We start from the raw sequence: 10808 nt of genomic DNA, 5'->3' as shown, positions 1-10808 counted from the left end.
TACAAGCCTCGTAGGGTGCTTCAAGCACCACCTTTTCTTTTCAGTTGATTTGAGGCTCAACTATCTTTTCTTCCTATTTGGAGCTGAAAAACCTCAAGAATTTCACTTATTTTTGTGATTGGGGTATCAATGTTATGACCGTTGTACTCCCTTTTCGGTCATATTCTTATTTAATAGATCATTCTTGCTTTAAAAAAGCATCATCAATGTTATGACCATTGTACTCCCTTTTCGGTCATATTCTTATTTAATAGATCATTCTTGCTTTAAAAATACATCACATTTAATTTTGCGGGGAAAATCTCTCTAAATTTTAATCTTTCTTTACTTTCTAATCTTTCTCCCCCTCGAAATATGGCACAAACTTTGCTGCCATAATTTCGAAACTATCTTTATACTTTTGAACGAGAATCCTTTCATTACTAGAACTTTATTCATATGACCAAGTCATACAAAATAATGGGAGTATCATTTCCTCGTTCCTTTTCAAAAGCTCCTCAGAGTTCTTGATTTGTTGCACTTTCAAGAACTCATCAAGTTCTTCATTTTGCTATACTTTTGCAAGTCATGCTTGCAATCTTGGTTCACATACAACCTTTTTTTAAAGTCACTATAGTAGTGCATGAGAATTACTGTGATAACTTTAAAAGCTCCCTCAGACTTCTTTACTTTTATGTGATACTCAAGTAGCACATGATCCATCACAACTTTTCCTGTCATAAGTGACACAAGTGCCAAAAACTTTTCCGACATGCGGTATAAAACTTGAAAGGCATTTGCAACGCATGTTTAATTCAACGTTGGTCAAATTTAACGTGCGTCAAACTCATTTCAACCATTATCTTTACTGTTGAAGGACAAGGAAAAAATATAATATAGTGATAAAACTTTGGTCACAATGACTAAAACATGCACATATACTTTTTTTCTGATTAAATCTTCCCGTTGGTTCCAATTTAATCAGAAAATTTAACGAATTACAATATTCGCAAAACTTTAGTGAGAGAAACCAAAAACTTTTCGAAAACAGTTGCATCTCTTTTCCATATCAACTAAAAGTCAGAATGGAACAAGCACTTTTCTTTCTTAACCTCAACTATACAGCTGAGTAACCTCTAAACTTTATCTGTAGCGTTGATCAGAATCAACTTTTGTCTGTTAATTTCTCTCTACTTGGGAAGAATTGTATGTCTTAATTTAACATTGTTCAAAATTAAAACATATAACTTTCCTTTACTTTCAATTCTATATCACCATTGGGCAGAAATAGAACACATGACTGGAATAAAAATTATAATATTGCCATCATCAACTTTGGTCAGAAAATGACAACATCATAATAAACTTTAAAATTCTTTTCCTTTAAGAGCAAGCAAATGCTCAACTTGATACTTACAATGGCAAAATGGTGCCAAAACATTCTTTCTTTGACATACGAAGCTTTTCTTAACCTTAAACATAGAGGCTCCTTTTTCCCACAGGGAAAAACTCATCTGAGTCTATCTTTCTTTATTGCAGCGGAAAACTTTTTCTTTTTTTCATAAGTTTTTCTTTGTTTTTCTTTATTCTCTGAAAATTGATGCAAAAATGTCAGAGAATTAACATTGAACTTAAAATCACAATGGAATTATAATATTGTTATTATCAACGTTGGTCAGAAAATAACAATATCATAATTTAACTTTAAATCAATACATTTCTATTCATCTATTTAAATTTTCCCGTTGGTTCGAATTTAAATAGAGAATGAGACTTTTACTTTGCAGCAGAAACAAGTAAACATACTCATATTCAGAAGCAAAAACACTTTAAAACTTTGCCATTCTCTAAGACAAATTATTCCGTTGGTTCAAATTTGAATAGAGAATCAAAACTATAGGAAATGCTTCTGAAAATGAGTAAAACAATTGACAAACTTTACTGTGTACGGCAAAAAAACCGAGGCCAAGCAGCAAAACCGGCCCGCGGCCCATTTCGGCGCAGCGCCCCCGCGTCCCAGGCCACAGCATGGGCCTGGGCCGGGAAAGAGCCCTCCCACCTGGGCCGAATTTGGCCTGCTCCGTCGCCAGCCACTCGCGGCCGATCCTGGTCGTTGGATACGATCAGACGGCCCTCCGTGATCCTCGCGGGATCAAAACGCGGCGGCCGGCGGCACCCCCGTGAAACCCTAGCTCATTTGACCTCCTCCCTTCTCTCTGCACACCGAGCGGCGGCGGCCACTGCGTGGCCTTGCCCATGCCGGCGGCTCGCCGGCGACGGTGAGGAGCGGCGCCGCCAGCACATGGCCGGGGTCCTCCCTCTTCTTTCCCTTTCGTCCCCTTGCTTTCTTCCGGACGGAGGCGGCGGCCCATGGCTGCCGGTGGAGGAGGTGGCGGCGCTGCCACGGCTCCCTCGCCGGCGCGCGCTCGCCGGACAGGGAGCGCGCCGCCGCCGTCGAGCGGGCCGGTGACGGCGCCCTGGACCCGAAGCCCGCGCGCACGTGCAAGCAAGACGGCGGCAGCTCGGGTGCGCTTGTCCGCACGACAGTGGTCGTGCGCCAGTGAGCCCGGCGCCTCTGGTGGTCTTCCGCCCGGCCGTGACCGACGGTGGTGACGGCAGCAGGTGAGTCCCGCCGCCCTTTTTCTCTAGGGTTTCGGTTTTCTTTCTTTGTCACTTCTCGATCCAAGATCGAGACTCTGTTTTCTTTGGATTCGTGGTCGAATCCAACCCATCTCGATCTACTCACTAGAGTAGGCTTTGATACCATTGTTAGACCTGTTGGATCGCCTAGGAATAGATCGAGTGGATAAAACGTTAACTGTGGATAAATACCTTGTCACTGTTGTCGCCGTCGAGGGTTCCGGCACGATCTCGTTCGCCGATGGAGGCAGCGCACAGGCAGCGACGGGCGGTGTAGACTAGTCGTCGTGGTGACGGCGTCGGCGTGGTGCTGTGGCAGCGGCGTCACGGTGGTGATGGCGAGGTCGCAGAGGCAGCGGCGTGGAACCTTCCCTTTGCTTCAGCGCCCTCTCACAGATCGGATCGAGTCTAGGGTCCTTGGAAAATTGAGGCACGGCGAACCTTAATTAACGTGCCCCCTCGTCATCCTTTCCTTTTTATATTGGCGCTGCGCAAAGGGGCCCCACTTGCCAGCGAAAGGGCAAGAGCACCCCCGATCAGGGTGCGTGAGAGGGGTCTGACTCAGTCGTTGGACTGGGTCAGATGAGATCAACCTTACAATACTCACTTATCTTCACTTGGACTCCAAGGCTCCAAGGTGAGCTGGACCACCATACACCACCATTGTAAGGCTGCAAATAGCCGAACCCCTAATGCTTAAGATCATTCCATCAAAGACATCACCAGTAACGTTATCACATTGATCCATTTGCGCACTTGGTGCATGTGAACCCTGGAAACAAAACGAAATAAGAGTCACTGCTTCCTGATAGTGAGGCCAGAACAAGTTGATGCAAATCAGAAAACTGTCCGCACGCTTTTCCTTTTTGGAGTTCATGAGCTGGGAAGTAGTGAAGTAGAATTATCCAAGCATGTGAAGCATGATCCACAGGCACGGGGCACTAAAAGACAGATCTTGTTGTGCCAGCTCTGCACAGTTCTGATTGTAATGCCAGGATGGGGTAGGGGCTAGAGGATATGCGAAGCAGGTCTGGGCATTTGCTTTGATAGAGAGAACAAAATGTTCAGGAAACCATTATGGACTGTAGAAAAATCCAGTGTATTCTACAGCTTTACACAAAACCTTGTGTTTCTATAATGTATATATTGAAAACAGCAGGTCATTGTTGTAATATTTAGAACCTTTATTCATTGGATCCATAGCGCTAGAGCAACTTTTGTAGATCAAGTGAATAATCTTCTGCACATAGCTTGTTTGGTGTTCCATCCAGGACTGGAGGTATAGCTAATGCCTGCACAACCTGAAAATCCAAATTAGATTGCTACTGCTTCCAATGATTTTATGATATTCATGGAATTACCTGTTGCTTTGGTATCTCTCATCTTGTAAAGAAATCGAGTTTAAGGTCAGCTATCAGTTCAAAAGGTTAAGATAAGAAGATAGTGGAAGGACGCACTCGTTGGCTACAACTCTCATGTTTATTGGTCCTACGAAATTTAGTTGATCAATCAAATCAAAGCAACCGACCACACAGTCGAGAGTGAAATAATGTGGTCCAAATAGCTCAAAAGTCAGGTGTGCTCTCAGGCATGATAATCACATCTCAACTATTAGATCTTTTGAATGCTATCAGTATAACTTGTCTTCATCTAAGAGACTAAGACTGGTTGAGGACAAGCCCTTTTCTATATTTCAGATCACTCAATCATCAGCAGCCACATAGTTTTTGTGGCTCATTTGCTTGATGTATCCACAGCAACAAAACATGCAACCATTGAACCCTTCAATTCCAACTACAACCAGGAACCTTCTCCAACCCAACTCCCCACATCATGCTCCTTATGATCTCAGCTTCTTCCCATTTGCCAGAATTTGAGTACAAATTAGCCATTACAATGTAATTACCAGTGTTCTTAGGCTCGATCATAAACAGTCGATCAAATACAAATCGACCAAGCTCAATATCACCGAATTCTGCTGCTCCATTAAGCAATGGACCCCAGACCTTTGCATTTGGTTCAAACGGCATACTGTTTACAAGCTCAAGTGCATCGTTCAGCATCCCTGCACGGCTGAGTGCAGAAACCATGCAAGCATATTGCTCCATCACTGGAGTGATACCAAACACAACCTGCATGGAGTCAAAAATTTTACGAGCATCAGCTACCTTGCCAGCATGAGCACAGGCAGTAAGCACGGCAGTGAAAGATATGGTATCCGGCCTAGTGCCAGCACTGATCATCTCATAGAACAGGCGCAATGACTCTGCAGCTTCTCCGTGGGATGCAGCAGCTGATATGATTGACGTCCATACAACTTTACTTCTATCGCCAGTCAATTCAAACACCTTCAGAGCCCCATAAAAAACACCTGCCTTTGAGTAAGCATCGATCAATGCACAGACAACACTTATACTCTGATCATAGTTGTTTCTGATCGCATACCCATGAGCTTGCTTCACTCCCAGCAGCATGGAGAACAAAGGAACTGATGGAATGATGATTGAAAGCGTGGCTGAATTGGGTAGCATGCCAGAACCAATCATCTCATGCAGTAGGCCAAGCACATCGGACTGGCGACCATTTTGAACCAGTCCAGCAATCACTGCGTTCCAAATGCTTATTCCTTGAACATCTGCTCGCCGGAAAAGCTGCATTCCCTTGTCAACATGCCCATGGTTCATGTACCCAGTGATCATTGCACTGTAACTGACTGAATCTTTCTTAGGCATCCCTTCAAACAATTCTCTTGCATACTGCAACTGCCCACATTTCGCGTAAAATCCAACTATAGAGTTCCAAACTGCAACATCCAAATCAAGCCCATTCTCGGCAGCAAACTGGTGCACTCTAACCCCAAAATCAACAGCCTTGAGCTGTGCGCAGGCATGCAGTACACTGGTTACCGTAACACTGTTCGGTCCAACACCGCCACCACCGGCGTGAAACCGTATCAACTCTTGGAACAGGTCCAGGCATTCCCGGTACCATCCTGCACGGGCATACGATGATATCAGCGAGTTCCAGGACACGACGTCTCGCTGCGGCATTTCGTCAAATACCGCGCGAGCGGAGCGCGTATCTCCGGCATTGGCATAGGCAGTGATGAGCCCATTGGACACGAACAGGTCGGCCCCGGAACCACGCAGGATCGCGACGGCGTGGAGCTCCCCGGCCACGAGCGCGGACAGCCCCGGCCCGGACGCGGCGAGCGACTTGAGGAGCGCGGAGAGCGTGACCTCGTCCGGTGAGATGCCGGAGGCGGCGAAGAGGCGGACCGCGGCAGAGGGGTCTGGCGAGTGGAGCGAAAGCGCGATAAGAATGGCGTTCCAGGCGAAGACGCTGGGCCGCGGGATGGCGTCGAACACCCTGCGCGCGTCGTCGAGGCGCGCCGCGCGGGAGTAGAGGGAGATGAGCTTGGACGCGAGGAAGTTGGACGGCGTCACGGAGTGGGAGACAAGGCGGGCGTGGAGCTGGCGGCCGGCGGCGAGGTTGCCGGAGTCAGCACAAAGCTGGATGAGGTGGCCGTACGCCCGAGGGTCCGGCGGCACGGCCGTGAGCCATGACGGGAGCTTCATTCGCTCTTATGAACGGCTACGCGCTAGGCTAGGTAGCGGCCTAGTGGGTTGGAGTTCGCCAGATTTGAACTTAAAATTTTACATGAATTTCGTATAAATAAAATTCCATATAATAAAATGAGCCAATTATATAAAATTTACGGTGCATACGAAACCGTTCAGTTTCAGCAAATCAGCAAAATTGAAAATAAATCACATTTGAATAAAAAACGAAGAGAGAATAAGTCGTAATAAATCGAAAGCAGATAAGCAATGAAGAGAGAATAAGTCGTAATAAATCGAAAGCAGATAAGCAACAAAGGAAGATTGAATCAGCCAAAATCAGCCGGCAGATTGAATCAACCAAAACCAGCCGGCTTTTTAAGAGATGAAAAAACCAAAGCCATTTAAAAGAAGAGAATTTACTCTCCTCAATCCTCACCCACGCGTCGGAGACCGTCTCTGTTCGGCTGTTTGTGGCTCATAGCTGATGCTAATTTATTATAAGAGAAAAGTACTGCTGACCGACTGTTGGCTAGCGCCTGATGCTAATTTGGTGTATGGTAGGCTAGATGGGTGACAAGCCAGCTGAACCGAGCAAGTGTTTTCTCACTCCCGAAAAGAATAATTTTATGCTCCTTGAATATGAAATCATGTGTAAATTACAATGGTCGAATTCCACACGTACAAACCCCCTGGTTTTGTATTTGTATAAGGTTACAATCTTCTTCGTCGTAGTCTCGTAGACTAACATCTCATTACACCCGGCGTCCAACACACAAGCTATGAGCCCATGATGACTTCGAACGGCTGAAAGAAGCAATCACTTCAGCAACTTGCTAGGTCACATTATATGTTTTTGTTTCTAGGAATCTAATAGGATCCTGACAATTTTGGTGGCAAATTCACCAAAAGTAGATGATGCACAAGTTACTGAGGATCATAACCAGCTCTAGGCCATCAATCAACTCAACAACCTTCCAAAAATTGTATCATCCTGAATGTAATCTCGCCTTGCTTCTGTTTCTTCTATTACACTATATGCTAATACTATTTTAGGAGTATCCGCCATATCTTTCTCATGTACACCACTAGGGACCATATGGCAAGTCCAGCGGATACATAAAGCAGCGCAACACCAGGGGTAACTAGAGCACCTTGCGCAGGTAGACTGAAAAATAGAGTGAACAGCACGAACCATATCATAATCAATTCGAAAAAGGAAACAAATAACATCTTCAAAAGAAATGTCAAGTACCTTGGGTCTCTGCTGGCAAGAAGCAGAGTCAATGCTGTCATCTGTGTTGCGGTCTTCCACTTCCCTAAGTTGTTAACTGCAACAGCCTGTTGTGGAAAGTTGAAATTTCTTTAGTTGTTGAACATCAGCAATGGAACAGAACTACAGAAGACTAATAGAGGATAGAGGAACCTCAAGAACTTTGCTATTCTGAGATGCAGCCCACTCTCTCACAGCTGACATTGTTATCTACAAACACAAAAGGAAAAGTAATATGTTAGACTTTTGAAAGTGGCAAGCAAACAAGCTCCCGTACCACATAGCATGAGCAACAAATGGTATTCTTTAAAAGGAAACCGGACAATGTCTATGCTGAAGAAAAAAGAAATACAGCCACTAATGGTAGCACACATTCATATGGAATCGGAAGGTTATCAGTTACTCCCTCCATTCCAAATTGTAGGTATAATTGTATAAATAAATACATGCACTCATATAATCACCAAGTTTATGGCCAATTTGATAATTGTGATGCTGTTAACTTATCATGCAAGACTTGACTACTTGAGGGATAAAGTTATATCCAGCTAAGCAGGCAGTAATGCATGAAACGTACATAAGGTGGCATGTCATATTTACAACTGATAACAAAACATACCAACATCACTGCATAAGCCACAACACCATGCTGAAATTTCCAGATTTAGGATTGCTCACCAAGATAAAATATAAAAGAATCAATTTTCACTAACTACTTGGGAAGTGGCAGTATAGATTGGTTGAGTAGCTACCTCTCTCCCGATGATAGCAATGGAAGGAACTGTTAGAAGCCATGGCCCATCCCTGAGTATTGAAGTTTCCAAAGGTTTGGTGCACAGCAAAACTAATGTTGCAGCTACCATAAGCTGCAGTGAAGAAGGAAACTAAGTTAGATCCCATGTGTAGCTCATCTTTTGAAAACTGGCAGTCTTAGTTATAAATATGCCAGAATATAGTGGGCAGAGGGAGAGAGAACCTTGTCAGCTACAGGATCAAGAAATGCACCAAAAGGTGTTCCTAGCTGCATCTGTATATAAACTATATCAGGAAATGATACAAGGAGGCGAAAATGATGGTATAATAACCCTGTTGAGCACAGTTTCAGATAAAATATTTGAACAAACCTTTCTAGCAAGATAACCATCTAGCCAATCAGTGACTGCAGCAGCAAGGAAGATGCCAGTTGTGGCCGTAGCTGCCCACGGACCATCCATGTAGAAAGCTGTTGGCAAAATAGAAATACCAATGAAACGTAAAAATAAAAGAAATAAACCATTGCAAAATAATACATCTGCAGTCAAATTAACATTATTAGGTCTAGGCACAAAACCAAACAAGTTGTAAATGCATATCAAATAGTAGTGGCCAGCACAAACAACTGAAGTCTATTGTGTCTGAAGCAATAGTGCATGGTGCTTAAACTTGCCAACATAGAAGCAGCAGAGAAGACACAGTTGCATAAGGATGTTTGTCATCAAGTTCAACTGCATGAAAATTAAGCTGTTGAACCATTTAAGGAAAACAAACTATGCAGCTTCCAGTAAGCCAACAAATACTGTTTCCTTTACTTCATATGGATGATAAGAATCACACCAATCCATTTAATGATCGCACCGACTTCGTGCATCAACAAGGGCTAAAAAGGATGCATGTACCAAGTCATGTCAAAAACGCTGTGGGCTGTTAGGGTAAATGAAAAGACAATTGTTTTGACACTAGGACTTAAGGAGGGCAGCAGTTGCTGCACATGTTTCACTGGCCTCATTTTACATTAAATTTATTTTGTGAAAATTATTGAAACAATATATTTTGCAGTTCAAGTGGCTGCATAAAACCCCTGAGATTTAAGTGTTGTAGCATATAACCACGGTTTTTGCGATCCTAAAGATACAAATAGCCCCACCCTTTCAAAATAAGGACAGATGATAGTATCTGGGCAGCATCTCTTTCTCAACCTGCACAACCACCTCATGTGACTTGTTGTGCAGGCTGTGGAAAATGCTGACCAAGTACTGCAGCTTGGGGTTTCTAGAAGGGGTGGGTTTTTGTGTATCACCAAACCTTACAGTTACAGTTATGTGCCACAGTCCATAACCCCACAATGTTCTTTGCAACTTGAACCATAAACTCATTTCGTGGTAGTTAAGGCAAACATATGCAAGTTACACGTAACTATTGGCAATTCAAGGTTAAAACAGTGAATTAAGGAGGCTAAAACACTAAGCATCGATGGCTGCAAGGCAACTAGATAATTAGATAAATTTGTTGCAGCAACCCACTCGCAACAAACTGGCCGTTTTGGCCAGTAGCACTTTTCTATTACTAGTAGTATTCGTTTGAACAGCATGACAATATCATCTCTGCGGGGCTTCCCACATCGCTACCACCCAAGAACGAAGAGCGCCCAAAAAGGAAACCGAACTTCCCGTATCCATCTTCCCAGCACGTGATAACCCGACCAGCAGAAACACACACACACAGGAGGAGTTGAAAGGGGAAAAGGGTTTTAACTCACTGCTAATCAGGAGCGGCACGGCGGCGACGCGGCCAATGGTGAGCACGGTGGGCAGAGTGAGCAGCCTGGGAGGCTGCGGGTCCTCCTTGGACATCCCGTTCACCGCCGGCAGCTCCTTGGCCGGCCCGTTCACCGCCCTCCTCCTGGCGCCCACCCCCGCATCAGATCCCATCCCCTCGCCGCCGGCCCCACCGCCGGAATGCGGCGCGGCGCACAGCCCCCGCGCCGACTGCCACCGGAACCAGCGGCTGGCGCCGGCAGCGGCGGCCGTCGTCGCCGTGGCCGGCGGGAGGCGCCCGGCGGCGGGGGCGGGGGGAGGAGGGTGGGGCGAAGGCGGCGGGATCCGGGCCGCCGCGCGGGGGGAGAAGAAGGGCTTGGCGGCTGCGGCTTTGAGGAGGAGGGATGCGTGGGTGGCGACGGATGTGGGCATGGGGCGGATTGATATTCCTCCTCTTGTTGGTGCTGGGGTTGAGGGGAAAGGAGGCCGGGCAGAGCGGGAGTGCGGGAGGGGGGAGGTGGTGGCGTACCGCGTACGGCGAGGAGGCGGGGGCGGGGGCGGGGGCGGGGGCGGGGGCGATTGATTGATGGGCGGGGCGCCGCAACGAGGAGGAGGCTCGGATTCGGCCGGCTGGGCTGGCCGACGGCTGGATCCTGCTGAGCATGGGGAGGGAGCGCTGCTGGTGGGGCCGCCGGGGATCTGGATCTGGGCTGTCGCTCGCTCCCTTGGCGTTAGGAGAGAAGTAGTATCTTCTTGTTGCGTGGTGTGGGCCACGTCGTGCTGCCGTCCGTCGGCGAGGGGAGGCGACGTCGTACACTCGTACTACGGGGCCCGTCGCTCGCG

At 46.2% G+C, this 10808-nt stretch overlaps 2 protein-coding genes across 3 annotated transcripts; both read right to left on the bottom strand.

The window, feature by feature from the left end:
* Positions 1–3635: 3635 nt before the first annotated feature.
* On the bottom strand, positions 3636–6224 carry LOC120687526 (pentatricopeptide repeat-containing protein At2g37310). Of its 2 annotated transcripts, none has more exons than XM_039969541.1 (2): positions 3981–6224; positions 3636–3920 (listed from the first exon to the last, which is right to left on the bottom strand). In XM_039969541.1, the coding sequence occupies exon 1, from the start codon at positions 6195–6197 to the stop codon at positions 4404–4406; it is 1794 nt and encodes a 597-aa protein (XP_039825475.1). In that variant the 5' UTR covers positions 6198–6224; the 3' UTR covers positions 3636–3920; positions 3981–4403. The 2 variants fall into 2 exon arrangements, with proteins under 2 accessions (XP_039825475.1, XP_039825476.1); XM_039969542.1 differs by having other exon boundaries at positions 3636–3911.
* A 570-nt stretch (positions 6225–6794) lies between these two features.
* LOC120691670 (cardiolipin synthase (CMP-forming), mitochondrial-like) lies at positions 6795–10461 on the bottom strand. The gene is made up of 7 exons (XM_039974820.1): positions 9968–10461; positions 8577–8674; positions 8429–8479; positions 8205–8318; positions 7606–7662; positions 7435–7520; positions 6795–7347 (listed from the first exon to the last, which is right to left on the bottom strand). Exons 1-7 carry the CDS (start codon positions 10395–10397, stop codon positions 7227–7229), a joined length of 957 nt encoding a protein of 318 aa, XP_039830754.1. The 5' UTR covers positions 10398–10461; the 3' UTR covers positions 6795–7226.
* Between the last annotated feature and the right edge of the window lie 347 nt (positions 10462–10808).

The sequence above is a fragment of the Panicum virgatum genome, chromosome 9N (assembly GCF_016808335.1).
Source record: "Panicum virgatum strain AP13 chromosome 9N, P.virgatum_v5, whole genome shotgun sequence".
Taxonomy (NCBI): Eukaryota; Viridiplantae; Streptophyta; class Magnoliopsida; order Poales; family Poaceae; genus Panicum; species Panicum virgatum.
The sequence above is the reverse complement of the archived record's forward strand: the minus strand, read 5'-3'. Positions and strand labels throughout refer to the sequence as shown.

Excerpts from the sequence above, each read along its gene's own strand:
- LOC120691670 (XM_039974820.1), bottom strand. The coding sequence starts at position 10,397 with ATGCCCACATCCGTCGCCACCCACGCATCCCTCCTCCTCAAAGCCGCA. Across the intron at positions 8,675-9,967 it reads CGTGCCGCTCCTGATTAGCA|CTTTCTACATGGATGGTCCG; the intron begins GTGAGTTAAAAC and ends TTTTGCCAACAG. Across the intron at positions 8,319-8,428 it reads TTGATCCTGTAGCTGACAAG|CTTATGGTAGCTGCAACATT; the intron begins GTTCTCTCTCCC and ends TCTTCACTGCAG.
- LOC120687526 (XM_039969541.1), bottom strand. The coding sequence starts at position 6,197 with ATGAAGCTCCCGTCATGGCTCACGGCCGTGCCGCCGGACCCTCGGGCG.